We start from the raw sequence: 16,055 nt of genomic DNA, 5'->3' as shown, positions 1-16,055 counted from the left end.
TGTAGAAACGAACGTCCGCATAAATAAAAATTGCGGTAGGCCATAATGTGTTCCAGTTTTTCACTCACACACCCTTCACGCTATGTAAACGCACTCTGACGAAATATTGCATGGGTGTGCGTGTTATACGGTATAATTGATATTGTAGCACCCTTGAAATAAGGTTTGGACATAAACAATATTAAAATGAAGTACTAATTTTAACTATTTTTTTACGTTGAAAAAAATAGCTTTTTTAATTTCCTAAATTTCATCTTTTAATTACAATGAGATGTGGCTACGTGTTTGTAAAACGTTATCATAGTGCAGCATATTTATATTAAAAGAATGGTAGAAATAATTTTGTACATATTGTATAAGTACCTGCATCTGCAAACGACGCACTGACTTTCACGCACGAAAATAAATTCCACTACACAATAATAAAGAACATAAAAACACGATACATATTTCCAATCAAGTAGACGCTGCAATTGCTGCGAAATAGTGGGAATAAACTAATTTTCGGCGCGCTATTCAAATTCGGTAAACGTTGAAACATATACTACATTAATCAAAAGTTTACTTACTGTTAAAAATTCAAAGGAGTGAACAAAATCAACTATATAATTTATATAAATAAGAAATGAGTAGTATACTACTTTTGTTTAAAAAAAAAATCCCAAATAAAATTATTTAAATAAAAATTAGTTTGTACAGAAAGAGACTATTAAAACTTAGTTGACCAATCTCGTACAAGCACAAACCTTTAATGGTTTTATGGTGATTGTTAATAAAGAAGCATCAACTGGCAAGGATTACAAAATATTAATATTTTATTTACTTGTTAAATTACAGTCAAGTTATACAACTAAGAATAAAGGGGAAAATAATTTGTAAACGATATTTAATCGTTTTCAAAATTTCATAACGTCAAATTGTCTAATTATCAAATAACATTTGAATGTAATAAATCTGCTATAGCTTTTTGTCGAAGTGTGTATAGTTTCTTCACCCATTTGTCGAATCTTGCTTCTTGATCCATCATTATCTAAAAAAATAAAATTTATGATAAAAATATGTCACTATGCATATATAGTTCACACAGAAAATAAAGAAACATTACAGATGAATGAAAAATACTCTCTGTTCCAGAGGGAGTATCAGCCACTGTTGGAACTTGTATAGTATCTGCAGTAATATCTATAACAATATTTTTAAATTTCTTTTCTTTTGTGTTTGATGAGAATTGTTTAGGTACAAAACCCTCAGAATTGATTTCCTCTAAAACACCTTCCTTAAAACGTGGTTCAATAGGGAAATCATCTGTAAAAAATAATTCTGTAACAGTTTAAGCATTCTATCATAAAATTATATTAATATAATATTATAATCTGTCTATTTACTTTTATTTTTACTATATTCATAATATTAACTTAAATACAAAATGAAACATCTAATAAGTAAACAGACATTTTTAACAATATAATAAGTCAAATCATATTTAATGTTACAAAAACCATACCTTTTATTACTATATTTTTAGCTTTCTCAAGAACATTCGTTTTGATATTAGATTGTGAACTACTTGAACGACTTCCTGACTTTTCTCTTGATGTAGACCTAGCTTTTCTCTTAGAATGTTCTAAAGAACGTGATCTGGAACGATATCTATGCTTTTCTCTACCTTTAGAACTACTGGTCCTAGAACTTTTATAACCTTTCTGACTACGATCTCTATCTCTACCCCTGCTTCTAGAATGCGAACGATGTCTTCTCTTTGTTTTTGAATGTTTAGATGATCTTCTTCGATGAGGTGACGAATCACTACTATCTGAACTAGATGATCTAAAGTAAAAATATAATTTTAATATTCTAAGGTATTTAAAATTTTTAAATTCTAATTCCTCTTAATATTTATTGAAGAGTAAGATATAATATAACATTATTTAATATGCCATTACTCTTTGAATTCAACATTAGCACTTCTGTTTGATAATAATAATGAAATTATTATAAACATTATAAATATTATAAAAATATATTATCGGCTAAAAAGAAAATAGTTCTATTGCCCGTTTAAGAGAAATATCTAGATATTAATCATTCTGTTAACACTTCGTTTATCTAAAAATAAGATCTAATGAGTAAAGGACAAATTTGAGTTAATTATAATAAATTAATCATCTCAATACATGACAACGTAAAACCTTGCCGTATAATACAAAACGAAAATTTTTAAATTTGAATTGGACATTATTTTTCTATTCATATTCGTAAAATAATAAAATCTTTCAAATACTATCTCACAAAATTAACGATTATATACAACATTGTCAACAATGTTAAGCCGTTTTAAAATACTTACCTACATCTTCTACTGCGTCTTCTTCTATATCTGCTACTATAATCCGAATCTGATTCACTAGAATACCTTGCCATTACTGTCAAACACTCTTTTGTTTACTTGACGTTTAGGTTAGATACAAATTATTTTTTATATGAACAATATACAATCCACACATGTGTAATGCTCTTCAGTGTTATTCATATGTTTGTGGTTAAAAACGCCTGACATGTGATATCGACTAAGGAATTTATTGTAAATGAAATAAATATAAATTTATACATCACTTATTTCTGATAATAAATTATATCGTTTAATTTACTTAATATACTGTAAAACTTAATTATAAAGCATCATATTATGATGAGAATTGTACAATAATTAATATTTAATTGTTAGACTTTTATCGTTCTTTATTTGTCTTATTATTAGTAAATATCTAAGTATACCTGTTACTGTAATTAGAAATTTGGTATTTTGGAACAGAATGCTGATAAGAATAATACATTTGAAATATTTAACTCACCATATGCACAAATGCATATGTGTATGTAATTGACTTCAACGCCCCCTTGGCAGTTTAAACAATTCATCGGCTGTTTCCTATAGTAAGCTACATATCTTCGGTACGAGTGTCTTCGTTTTTTAAAGTATTGTTAAAAGCCGGAGAAAAATTCATTATTCTCAATATGCCGCCTGTTGATAATTCACCAAGGGGAAATATGGGAGGATTTGAACTTATACATTCCATAAAATCTAACAATACAATACCAATACACATTTATAAATCAACAAATACCGGAATTACGGTTTGCATAGCAGAAGTTGAAGGACCCGTTGTTTGCGGATATTTTTTCCTTGGTAATTTGCGTGTACCTTTATTTATATTATATTATTTGAAAGATAAAGTCTATTTTAATACATTATATTTGAAATGTAGCTACAGAAGCACATGATGATGATGGACTACCCCACACATTAGAACATCTCGTGTTTTTGGGAAGTGAGGATTATCCATATAAAGGTGTTCTAGATTTGTTGGCTAACAGATGTTTAGCATCTGGCACCAATGCAGCAACACAAATCGATTGTACTTACTACACTATGACCACTGCTGGTAGCGAAGGATTTTTATCATTAATGCCTGTCTATCTTGAACACATTTTATACCCAACGCTTACGGTATATTGTCAAATTAATTTCTATATTTAAATAGAAAAGATATGTTGACTGCCATATAAGTTTTATATGTATTGCCTAAGGGACTACAGTTGAATTTTCACATAATAATATTGATCAGAGATGACCAGCCTTGTCCCATTGGAAAGACAAGTGTTGATCACCAGTGACTGCCATGGCAGTCAATGTATTAATATATCTTAAATTAATAAAATTATTTTTGTAGGATTCAGGTTTTCTTACAGAAGTACATCATATCACTGGTAAAGGTGAAGATGCAGGTGTAGTTTATTGTGAAATGCAAGGAAAAGAAAACACAGGCGAATATTTAGTATACATAGAACAAGCTCGAGCAATGTTTCCTGGAAAATGTGGTTACAAATCTATTACTGCAGGTAAAAATGAATGTAGTAGTTTCTTGTATATTGAAACAAAGTATTATGTAAAATGTTACTTTTGTGTTAATGAGTCATTGTTGTTATTACAGGAGCATTAAAAAATTTAAGAGAAAGTACTACTAATGAAAAAGTAAGGCAATATCATAAGGAATTTTATAGGCCTGAAAATTTGACACTAGTAATAGCTGGACAAATAAAACATGCTGATGTATTTAAAGCGATGCAACCTTTAGAAAAGAAAATAATATCAAAAGTGTGTGACTAAAACTCTTTTTATGCTTTAGTCTCTTATTAATTTTATAACCAAGTAAATATACATTATCAATGCTTCAGGGAAGCAGAGGCTTATTTCAAAGACCTTGGCAAAGTCCTGTACCACCACTTACTGAAAATGTAGACTTGGATGTGTACTATCCTTGTGATGATGAGGACAATGGAGGAGTAGATGTTGCTTGGCGAGGACCTTCTGCTGTTAACGAAATATATGATCTTACTGGTTGTACATTACTGTTAAAATATCTCACAGATACATCTGTTAGTCCATTGCAAAAAGATTTTGTCGATATTGATGATCCATATGCCAGTAACGTTGCTTATTCGTGTTGTGAATACTCAATATCTATTCTTTATCTTGCATTTGAAAACGTACCAAAGCCGAAAATTTCATTAATTAACGATCACCTAGTGAAGGTATTGAATGATGTATATACAAAGGGTATTGACATGAAACGAATGAGAACAGTTGTTCACAAACGTATTCTTGAAACTTTGAAAGATTTGGAAAATGAACCACATGATACAATAGCACATATGCTTTTTGGATATGTACTTTATGGAAACACCAAAGAAGATGTAAGTAATTTATAAAATATATTATGAAGTTTTCTGGTTAAGATCTTTTATAATATAATAATACCTATTTACCTTGTGGATTCTAGTTAGATCAAAGATCAAATCAGATAAGAGACCTTAAACAATTGGAAGCTGAACCAGAATCTTATTGGCTAAACCTTTTAAAAAAATACTTACTTGATCCTCCAGTAGTACTTGTTAAAGGAATTCCTAGTTTAGAAAAACGGCGAGAATTATCTGAGAAGGAGAAAGAACGTATAGCTAAACAAATTGAAGAACTAGGTGAAGAAGGTCTTCGAAAGAAGGAGAAAGAACTATCCGATGCAATTGCTAAAAATGAGGTACATATTTCTATATAATGCAATATTATATGTATTTCTTTTTATTTAAATAATCTTCATCTAAAATGTTTAGGTACCAGTACCTGATGGAATGTTAACTTCTGTGCCTATACCATCAACTGATTTCATCAACTTTCACCATATTAAATGTTATTCAACAGAAACTACTGAACAACATTCTAGATTAAATGTTTCAAAACTTCCATTTTATACGTATCTACATCATGTTAATACAAATTTCATTTATGTTCGTATAAAATTATTACTACCTAATTTCATTTGGATAAACTATTTAATTAATAGTTTCTTTAACTATTTGTAGATGTTTGTTACTATGGACACATCATGTGTTAAAACGGAATATAGACCTTACATTCTCTTATTACTGGAAGTTATTATGGAATGTCCTGTAAAGAGAAATGGTCAACTTATTCCATATGAAGATGTAGTAGCTGAACTAGAAGCAGACACTGTAACAAAAGATACAGGACTTGGAGTTGAGAATTCGTCCAAATTCGCATGTGGATCATACGGTTATAGCATTCATTTAATGCTTCATGTAATACATAATTTTTATAACAAATTGTACTATTATGATTTCCTATTTTTTTAAATAATTTTTTTTGTTACTTAGCTTGAAATAGAAAAGTATGAAAAAGGTGTTCAATGGATTAAAGAACTTCTATATAACACTGAATTAACGCCTGATAGATTAAAAATAATAGCTTCAAAAATGGTAAATGATGTTGCTCAAGTCAAAAGAAGAGGGAACAAAGTTGTAGGTGATTTAATGAAGGGGTTGCTGTATAATAAAGGTAAAGAGACAATATTTAAAAATTATATAATACAAGGTTTCGCTTTCTCTAACATATTTTTGTTTAAACTAGTAAAAATTATAATTAAATCTTTTATCTAAAAAATGATAATATCAATGAGTGCAATTTAAGTAGTACTGTATGCACGTAATTAGGAATTAAAACATTATACATTGTTTAAACTAAACATTTAAAACACAGTGTACAAGAAATACTACTCCTATAGAATAGAACTAAGTTTTATCAGTTTTATTAACTTAAATAAAAACGTGAAAGAGAATGTAATTTTTTAAGACGCCTTTGTATTTACGTAGAAACTATGATATAATTATAAATTTTTAGATAGTAATCAATTTGTATCCAGTATGCTGCGACAACAAAAATTTCTAAATAATCTCTTGGAGCGTTTAAATGATGAAAAAGGGCAAAAGGAAGTTGTATCAGAAATCGAATCTGTTAGACAAATGTTAACAGCGCCTAAAAATATAACATTGTACATGGCAACGAATGTAGATAAATTAACAACTCAAATACCAGATATTTATAATTCCTGGAACACTCACTTTTCAGAATTGGACACATCAAACAAGACTAAGTACTGAAATTAAAATTTAAGTACGTTATTATATTCAAGCATAAATTTAAGACATATAATTTAATTATACAGGCTCGAAGTTATTCCCGATTGGAAATTCATAAATCCTTCTGATAAAATTCCAATAAGTGGGTGCATTACAGGATTGGGTTCTATAGAGTCCTCATTTTTATCTCAAAGCTGTCCATGTATAAATGATTACCAACATCCAGATTTGGCTCCTTTGCTTGTTTGTTTGCAATATTTAATCCAATTAGAGGTAAGTAAAGAATCAAATTTACGTTTCTTTATTTCAGTTACAAATATTTTGTTCTTTTAAAGGGTCCCATGTGGCGACATATTAGAGGTCAAGGTCTTTCTTATGGATATAATATCTATCCAAAACCTAGTGAAGGCTTGTTATATTTAACATTTTACAGATCAACTAATATTATAGCAGCATATAAAGAAGCAAAATCAATTGCAGTAAGTATTATATATATTTCAATGCTGTAAGTGGCAAAATATATTTACAAAATATTCATAGTTATTGCCATATTTCTTTGCTCTTTATTATTCCATTATAGGAAATTCATATCTCTGAAAACAAGTGGGAAAAATTACTTTTTGAATCGGCAAAGTCTTCTTTAATATTTGAGATTATTGAAAAAGAACAATGTGTAGGTGACTTGGTAACACAATCATTATTGTCTTACTTTAAAAATGTTCCACTCAATTACACTCAACAAATGGTACGACGTATATCGGCAGTAACAATTGAAGATATGGGTCGTATAGCATCACAATATTTGAAACCATTATTTGATCCAAAAGAATGTAAAACTACTATTGTTTGTCATCTGTCTAAAGTATCAGAAATAGGTGATGCATTTAAATCGTAAGTATATCATTTTTACATATTTCAAAATTTGTGAATAAATAATAACAATAAATATAAACATTTGTACATATCTTGCTTACAGATTGAACCATGATTTAAAATTGTACAACACTCTTGAAGAAAGTTACCTAAATGAATGGTAGTTTTAAAACACATTAAATTATTAATTAAAATCCATTACAAAGCAAATGAATGTTATATACATTTAATTCAAATCATTGTCTTAAAAAATTATGTCATTATAACTTGCTTAAAACCTGCTTGTGATTCATAAACCTGAGTTAATGGTATTCAAATTTAAGTAAAAGTGCAATTGAAAAATTTAATCAAGCATTTATTTTTATAGTATTAAATAATTTTAGGAGAACTAAGTCATTTTATAAACACAATATATTTATGGATTTTGTACTTAAAATAACTAAAAGACGCAGACAGAAAATAATAAATGCAAGATATGAAAATCAAATAATTTATGGAATTTGAATAATTGCATTATGTAATTATTTACAAGTAAAACACATATTTAAGCAATATATTATGTTACAAGTATGTTTAGTGATTTATATTTACATTAGTATAGGAATTATGATACAGAAATATTTTCTATTTCTAATGCTGATACACCTTTCTGTTTAATTGATGAATAAACTCCACCATAAATTTGTAAACCAAGCATTGTAATATGTGCAGTATCCAATGGTTCTGCATCAGGTACTTCTCGACCACGATAATAGGGTTTAAAATTTGCCAATGGCAATATCACAGTTGAAAATACAGTACTTGACATTGGTGCCTATATTAATATATTTTTGAAGGTCATTGTAAAAAAGTTTGTAGCAAATATATATTAATCATATATAAAATACATCATCCATGTAAAAATAATGAGAAGAAAACCATTATATACCAGAAATAAATGTTTTAAGATAAATAACTTACTGTGAATAATTGTTCATATGTGATATCTTCATTCGAATGAAGACCTCTGTGCCTAAGAATGACTTTATAATGGCTATTACTGCCTTGTCCTCTACAAGTAATTTCAATATTGTTGAAAGGAGATAAGTTCAAGTTTGTCATTGTACGTACTCCAGCAAATCCAGCACCATTTGGTTGCGGATTTAAAAGTGTAAAAAATATGGCACGTTGAAAAACTTGTGTGGTTTGCAATGCCAACACAGCTTTTGACTTTCCAACTGTTCTAACAGTATCCGATATTTCATTCCAATTATCCACATTGTCTGCAGTAGTAAAATCATAAAGTATCTCTTTGTCCCTGATTAATTAAAAATTTGATTATAACATAGATGTGCAATAAGGATTATATTTAAGAATCTATTTTACATTTGATACTGATCAAGAATAGATGTCCCCTTTATTTTTGTTTCTAGATAGTATCTTTCTTATCATTCTGATAATCATATTCAGAGTATCTTTCCATGAGAATGTAACAATAAATAATTAATCATCTACAACATTTTTCTACTACACATTCATTTTGTTAAGTGTTAATAGCAAACTTACGACGAATTATTCGCTTTTTGCACATTGCAGTTGGAAGTTGCAAATAGGTTATAATAAATGCGAATAAAAAACGCAATAAGGAATTGCACTGTTAACATATTTTGTAATTATTATTTCTCGCGATTTCTAGAGAAAAAAATAGTTATGACAGTCGAACTGCTATACATTGTTATCCATTTCCACATGTTTATGTGCACGTGATACGTAATGATAACAACTTTTTTTCTAAATATTATGTCAAATAAGATATATACATGTACGTACAATATGTATGTACAAAAAAATTAATTCTATAATATATCTACACTAAATATTTTTAATTTCAATCAGATAATCAAGTAACAGAATATTACTCGGTATGTGTTTTTTATTTTATAAAAATGCAATTTGATGATACCAATAATTTAACAAAGTATAAATCGACTTATGTGTAGTAATTTGAGTTTCATATTTCACTGCCGAAATTAGGTTATCAACATTGAAAAATATATGATATTTTTCAAATTTATTCATCTGAGTTTAAAATAAATGATCGATAAAGTATCGACATCATGATATTTATTTTCCGAATTAAGCACAACGTTCCAAATTGATATGAATCAGAAAACAAACATTATATAATATTATAAAAACTGACAGTAAGTATGATACAAAGTATGAAGCAAACATTATTATTATTATACTAACAGAATTTGATAAAAGTAATTCAAGAAAACTTCTCAATTTAAATGTGTAACTTAAAAACTATTTCCAAATAAAAAATATGTAAAAGTGATACTTTTCTTGTAAATTTCGTATACAAATGCGTATTTTTAAATTTTCTATATGAGGAAAACATAAATACATACAACTCACCCTCTTACTGAATGAAACAGTGTGGTAATAGTAAAAATACCACAAATATATTTGAAATTCATTATCATACACAAATCAATAAATCACAATTAGAATGAATAAACTATCGTTTTAAATTATTTTATTATGGATTTTATATTACGTCGGTTAATTCAAGATGCAAGCAGAAGCTTATGCGCAATCATTCAAAGCTATGATTGCCCTGTGTACGTATACATAAGCTATGTTAATATGTTGAACGCAAATCATAAATTCACGCGGCAAAATTGAAGTCTGTATTAATATTCTATTAAAAATGTTTGTTACATATTCAGTTGAAATTATCGACTGACCGATGAAAAAAATTCCTATTTAAGAAATAAAAGGTTGTATTAAAAGCGACTTATTCAAAATACAATAGGACCTCGATTATATCCCAAGTATCACGAGATCTAAACCTAAGGCTTAAAGCATCCTTTTAATAATTAGCTACTGTATTCTTATTGATTTTACACCTACATGTACAACCTTAAATAATACAAATTTTAAATATTCGAAATTCGATTAATTTAAATTCTACTGTACGAGAAAAAAAATGTTGCTACCCTAAATTCTTCTAAATAACCATTTGTAAATTACTTAAAAGTTCGCACTGAAGGATCAATTTAAAATAATTCTTACTCTTCTTATATTACGTAAAACAGACTCATGATTACGTGATAAGAGATAATTAAATGAAACATGACTACTAATAAATGTTTTTCTAGACGAATCACTTGTAATCACTTTGTTCGCGTCTATTGTTACGAAACTGTACAAATAAGCGACTAGTTATCATTTTAAAAGGAAACTTCCAATGAAAAATATTTAGTTTATCATTTAAAATTAATTAATATGGACTGCAATAAAAACTGTCTTTATGTTTATTTTTAGAGGTAATAAATTAATGATTTCATTACAAATACTATAGACATATTTATTGTGATCATGACTTATGTATATGTACAAGATATGAGAAGTATGATGGTGAATAATTAACTGGGCGAATGTTTAAATAATAAATAATAATGACATATGCCAAATTAAAAAAAATGTGTTTTCTTTATCTTATACGTTGATTTGTTTTCTAGAGTATTTATATTCTATAATATACGTATAATAAAATGACTTCTAGTTTCAATAGACTTGGAAAATGTTGATCGAACTCATTTAAAATATCTTCTTTGCATTTCTTTAGCCACACCAGTGTAAAATTTTTCAAGAATAGGCTTTGTAGAATATAAGTAGGTATAATTATCTTTTATTAATTTAACATCCTGTTTATATTAAGTTTACCTTCTTAATTAAGCACAAGATGACGATATATCATTTTCAATAAATTCAATTGTTGCATTTCGTGTGCATTGTTAATAGGGTGTAAAATACGGTGATTTAAAAAAAGTATTAAATTACAACTACTCAAAAAATAATTGCAACAAATTGCAATAATATTTTTTAACGACGGAACATAAAACACAAATGATATTTCAAAATACATAATATCAGTTGTGTAAATTGATGTAATACTTGAGTTTCAGTAGTTTGAAAACCATATCAGTTAACATAACATAATATCATATACATGAATATGTCTTACTAAAGAAATTAGTTTATTTTAAATTTTCCTAAAACATATTTGGAATAATAGCAACAGCAATATATTAAGTCTTCCTTTTTTTTATCAAGTTGGAAATATTATAAAATTAGCAATTGCATTAAAAATCAAAATATTTCTTCAAGCAAGAAATATTACAACGATACAATAAAATTTGTATATTCAAGATAATGTGAAAGCGGGGTTACAATTTACGAAATGATAGAGGCGATATTAATCTTTTATCATTATGCCATTTTATGACAACTTCTTGATGCTATTGAGAAGTTTAAATGTGTTACGAACAATGTTTTGTATCTAAGTTTATAGTACAACAGCTTTCAACTGTAAATCAGATAACAAACACGATCAAACGTGCTCAATCTTGTTACACGAATTTAATTTACAATGGTAAATATTCATCTTACTTGACTGTCATATTCAGATGTCACATTCATATTTATCATATTTTCACATAATTAAGTAAATATCTCGTACAATGCACCTTGTACACGTGTACCACAAGGTCTGTGAATACAACATATTGCCTAATATTTAATTTTTTATGCAACAAAATGTTTTTTACGCACTTCTAGAAAATATATGCAAATTACAATAATTATACAAAAGCTGTAACATTGAAATGTTAATTTCAATGCCAATGTAGAATTACTGTTACGAATACAATTTATAGGTATATGTTTATACTGAACGTGTGTCTTCAACATATCCTCATAAATCAATCCTAATTAAAAAGAATTGATATCTCTCATTAAGTAGATTTGACTTATCAAAGGTTAAAGATAAAGACAGGAGACTATTTTGCTTGCTATACTTAGTATAAATCATATATGCAGTAATAGTACCGATGAATTCATATATCTATATACAAACAAATAAAGACCTAACAGGAGCAGGAATCCTTTCCACCCTGCTGTTCGTACGATACTCCTTGAAGATTGGTACGACCTGGTTGACTGGGATTATGTTGAACACCAGATTCTGCTGCATTTAGATCCAAGCTGTCGATAAACAAATTCAAATATTCACGTTATCCATGATATAAGAGATCAAAATCCTTAAATTATTTTGCATTATGTAGCATATGATATTACTAAAATATATTTTACTCACCGTCCATCTTGTATACTTTGGAATATCTTTTTTGCTGTTTCCAAGAAAGCTTCCTCAACGTTATGTCCTCTAATAAAAGAAAAATAATAACAATAATACCAGAAAAATATAATATGAGAATGAATTATAGAATTATAAAAATTGACATGAATTACTAATTTTAAGAAGTTAATTTAGTATTTAGCTTTGTGTACTTATTGTAACATATACAGTTCAAAGCTGACGAGATGGTCACTGGAAATAATGTGGGTCTGACTGGCTGAAGAGAAAATGCTCCCAACTGGAGTGGCTTATATCACATATGTTTTCTTTATTCGTGGAGATGTATTGTCAATCAGATGCGTGAGGAGAATAAACAAGATGAGCAATCAGATCTGCATTATTTCCAAAACACACCTCCTGAGCTCTGGACAGTACACATGTAGTGTACATAAATTAACGATCCAACGATTCATTATTTGTTACATTTGTTACGATATTTGTTATCACACATAACTTACGTTTTTGCACTAGCTTCTACAAACATGAGTCCATTTTCATCAGCAAATTGCTTCGCTTCTTCATAGGTAACGTCTCGTTGACCTTCCAAATCACTTTTGTTACCAATTAAAAATATCACCTGCAAGTATGATACATAAATGTTTTTGTTATTTCCACAACATAAATATACTATCCACGTAGTGCAAAAAAATACATCATTCAACAATTGCGCATCAATGTAGTTACACTTTACAGACGTAAATACCATTATGTAAAATATATTTTGCATACAGTGCTTGGATTTGTTAAATTCCTCGTATCTGTAAGCCAGCTGCTAAGATGGTTATAAGTTGAACGACGAGTAATGTCATAGACCATTAATGCTCCAGCTGCACCTCGGTAATATGATCTATATCGTGTAAATAGTACATACTGAATCTTTAAGTTAAATGGTATAGTAAACAGGTAGCAAAACCATTTCATTATACCTTGTAACTGCTCGAAAACGTTCTTGTCCAGCAGTGTCCCATATTTGTAATTTTATTTTCTGACCAGCTACTTCAATGATTCTTGTTCCAAATTCAACTCCGATAGTATGTGGACAATCCGCCATAACTTAAGTACAAAATAAATTTACACATAATTTTGTAATAATATATTGAGAATGAAGTGTTTTAATTTTAAGAAACACTTTAAATATATTGTTATATCTGTCAGACAATTGATTTCTTTATTTACATAACATAAGATAGTATATACTTTTCAATAGAAAATATATTTTATTTTAAATCTAGTAAACATATTCAGCAATTTAAAATAGCAAACAGAAACTGCTATTTTATATAAAGTAATATTATGTAAAAAATAATATTATTAATAGAATAAATATATAACAAATACATATCCCTATAGATCTAATTTGTTTAAAAGGATTATTTTCAACCATCTTTATGTATTTTACTCACAAACACTGTAACCTTAAAATAGTTTTAATTAACTCTAACTATCAAATAGATATCGACTAAAAGCTAAACTTGGTTTTTAATTTAATACAACTTACATTTTTTTTCTGTAAATTGATGTAATAAACATGATTTTCCTACTCCCATATCTCCTATAATGATATACTTAAAGATATAAGAATAATTGTAAGGTCCAGTTGACATTTTGTGCCTGTAAATAATTTCATAATGATTAATTTACAAATTTGTTACATTATGGAAAAATAGACTAAAGTTTTCATTTAGCAGAATAATAAAGAAAACATATGGAATAGAAAAATGCACACGTGTTAAAATGTGATAAATTATCAATGTGATATTCATAATCAAATTTATTAAACATATAGAATTGAATTGATATTTAAAATATCTTGAATAGATATAAAATGCCAAATCATTAAATATATAATAAAAAACTGATAAATATTATAATTACACATGGGTTAACTTAATATACGATACATGTATATCAGACCACGTATAATTGATATTAGAATATGATAGTTATTTCTCTATAATTATCATTCTGTTATCACAAACATTCAAGTTAGAATGAGGATTTACATTAACAACATTTATAACCATGTCTTATTTAACTCTTGTATACAATTTTACATGTTCAATCAATTTACACTAAAGGTATATGTATTAAGAAATGCTACATTAATATCAGTTATTATCATCTATCATACTTTATGGGAGTATAGATACGACTACGAAACAAACTAAGGACATAGAAACGGTATTATGCACGTATCTATTCAAAGATGTTTCTCAACAAAGTATTAATAATAACAAGTTTTACTGTAATCACTTTAGTGTTACTGGAAATCCAACACAACAATTGGAAATTGCAATATGAAACGGTATAACAATTTGTCTCCTTAAATTCGTAAATACCAAATATTCGGAACTCAATTTCCCGATGACAACTGTTCGATGAAAAAAAAAAAAATTTCCGATGTCAACAATGTAGATTTCACTCACCGTTTCGCGAGCTCGCTACCGTGAAATATTCTTTCACAAATTGAATCACGAGAACTTTTTCGAATTGTTGTCGCTACATAAACAATAAACTCTTGCACCAAATGAACAAGTAACAACTGTAATAACGTAAATGTATTACGGTTCTTTATATCACGCGCAATATGGCAGGTCACTGTCGCTAATAACGATGGCGGCGAATAAACGTCAAACCACCTGTCACTGATTTCGTCTACGTATTACCGTATGCGTTAAGACTTTGATCTTTAACGACATGACTTTCTTTCTGTAATGAGTTAGGAATGTAACAACTGACTGTAGGTGCAGTCTTTTTTGATAGACAGTTTTAGAAAATTATAAAATGGTGGACAGAGATATGTAGGTATCATTTGTCCATAATGGTGGTAATTCTGTACGTGGGCAGTGCGGTTAGCTAAATACTTAAAGGCACGTATTTTGCTAATGCTCATAACTTTCTTCATTTTAATAAATATTGGCATGCACTGTTATGTTTTTATCGAATTAAAATACTGCTACTAAATTTTTTATTTATATTGCAAGTAGATGATATTTTTAACGTTATTTAAAAACATATGAAGTACCAATAATATTTTTAAAAATATATTATACGACTACAAGAAAGTTCTAAAAAACATATCGTTAACATATAAACGTATTTAAACATATTGAGATTAATATTTAGTCTTTAGATATTTTATTTTATTGCTAACTATTCATTTCTTAGAATTATGCTATTGAGTAATCAGTCTCTTGCGTCACTTCGAGAATAGTTCGAGGCAATACTGATTTGAGACTTATGGATAACTTCATATAAAATTAGTTTTCCATTTTAAGATTTTTATTCTGTCCTGTATTTATTCGCGTTCGAATATTATAGCATTTTCTGGAAATTCAATGGTATTCTAACATTTGCTTGGAATTATTCTCTCGTTTTTTCTAATTCTTGCTTACGAATATCATTATAGTATTCAATATTATTAATTATTATATGTAATATAGCCATGCAATTTCAAAATTTTAAATATAAATTTTGAAAAACGGATTTTTTACTTCGATAT

At 27.9% G+C, this 16,055-nt stretch overlaps 4 protein-coding genes across 9 annotated transcripts; 1 reads left to right on the top strand and 3 right to left on the bottom strand.

Moving 5' to 3' along the window:
* Positions 1-790: 790 nt before the first annotated feature.
* On the bottom strand, positions 791-2,795 carry LOC143177348 (uncharacterized). Of its 2 annotated transcripts, XM_076375232.1 has the most exons (5): positions 2,776-2,795; positions 2,348-2,567; positions 1,505-1,827; positions 1,106-1,305; positions 791-1,030 (listed from the first exon to the last, which is right to left on the bottom strand). In XM_076375232.1, the coding sequence occupies exons 2-5, from the start codon at positions 2,419-2,421 to the stop codon at positions 929-931; spliced, it is 699 nt and encodes a 232-aa protein (XP_076231347.1). In that variant the 5' UTR covers positions 2,422-2,567; positions 2,776-2,795; the 3' UTR covers positions 791-928. The 2 variants fall into 2 exon arrangements, with proteins under 2 accessions (XP_076231347.1, XP_076231341.1); XM_076375226.1 differs by lacking the exon at positions 2,776-2,795 and having other exon boundaries at positions 2,348-2,599.
* Positions 2,796-2,935: 140 nt separating this feature from the next.
* On the top strand, positions 2,936-7,695 carry LOC143179368 (uncharacterized protein C05D11.1). Its single transcript, XM_076378570.1, has 14 exons — positions 2,936-3,187; positions 3,267-3,508; positions 3,732-3,900; positions 3,993-4,156; positions 4,237-4,755; positions 4,842-5,096; positions 5,170-5,343; positions 5,419-5,655; positions 5,731-5,911; positions 6,254-6,506; positions 6,579-6,765; positions 6,828-6,971; positions 7,073-7,383; positions 7,469-7,695. The coding sequence occupies exons 1-14, from the start codon at positions 3,016-3,018 to the stop codon at positions 7,527-7,529; spliced, it is 3,069 nt and encodes a 1,022-aa protein (XP_076234685.1). The 5' UTR covers positions 2,936-3,015; the 3' UTR covers positions 7,530-7,695.
* Positions 7,696-7,799: 104 nt separating this feature from the next.
* Positions 7,800-10,278, bottom strand: LOC143179375 (uncharacterized). 4 transcript variants are annotated; one of them, XM_076378582.1, is made up of 3 exons: positions 8,911-9,188; positions 8,326-8,662; positions 7,800-8,179 (listed from the first exon to the last, which is right to left on the bottom strand). In XM_076378582.1, the coding sequence occupies exons 1-3, from the start codon at positions 9,006-9,008 to the stop codon at positions 7,970-7,972; spliced, it is 645 nt and encodes a 214-aa protein (XP_076234697.1). In that variant the 5' UTR covers positions 9,009-9,188; the 3' UTR covers positions 7,800-7,969. The 4 variants fall into 4 exon arrangements, with proteins under 4 accessions (XP_076234697.1, XP_076234720.1, XP_076234701.1 ...); XM_076378605.1 differs by having other exon boundaries at positions 7,804-8,179; positions 8,326-8,627; positions 8,911-9,186; XM_076378586.1 differs by lacking the exon at positions 8,911-9,188 and adding an exon at positions 9,766-10,278 and having other exon boundaries at positions 7,805-8,179.
* Positions 10,279-11,600: 1,322 nt separating this feature from the next.
* Rab14 (RAS oncogene family member Rab14) lies at positions 11,601-15,354 on the bottom strand. Of its 2 annotated transcripts, none has more exons than XM_076377944.1 (7): positions 14,980-15,354; positions 14,052-14,164; positions 13,480-13,606; positions 13,283-13,400; positions 13,012-13,130; positions 12,512-12,580; positions 11,601-12,399 (listed from the first exon to the last, which is right to left on the bottom strand). In XM_076377944.1, the coding sequence occupies exons 2-7, from the start codon at positions 14,155-14,157 to the stop codon at positions 12,282-12,284; spliced, it is 657 nt and encodes a 218-aa protein (XP_076234059.1). In that variant the 5' UTR covers positions 14,158-14,164; positions 14,980-15,354; the 3' UTR covers positions 11,601-12,281. The 2 variants fall into 2 exon arrangements, with proteins under 2 accessions (XP_076234059.1, XP_076234066.1); XM_076377951.1 differs by lacking the exon at positions 14,980-15,354 and adding an exon at positions 14,807-14,910.
* Positions 15,355-16,055: the final 701 nt, after the last annotated feature.

Source organism: Calliopsis andreniformis, chromosome 1, assembly GCF_051401765.1.
Source record: "Calliopsis andreniformis isolate RMS-2024a chromosome 1, iyCalAndr_principal, whole genome shotgun sequence".
Taxonomy (NCBI): domain Eukaryota; kingdom Metazoa; phylum Arthropoda; class Insecta; order Hymenoptera; family Andrenidae; genus Calliopsis; species Calliopsis andreniformis.
Note: the sequence above shows the minus strand (reverse complement) of the source record. Positions and strands in the feature narration are given on the sequence as shown.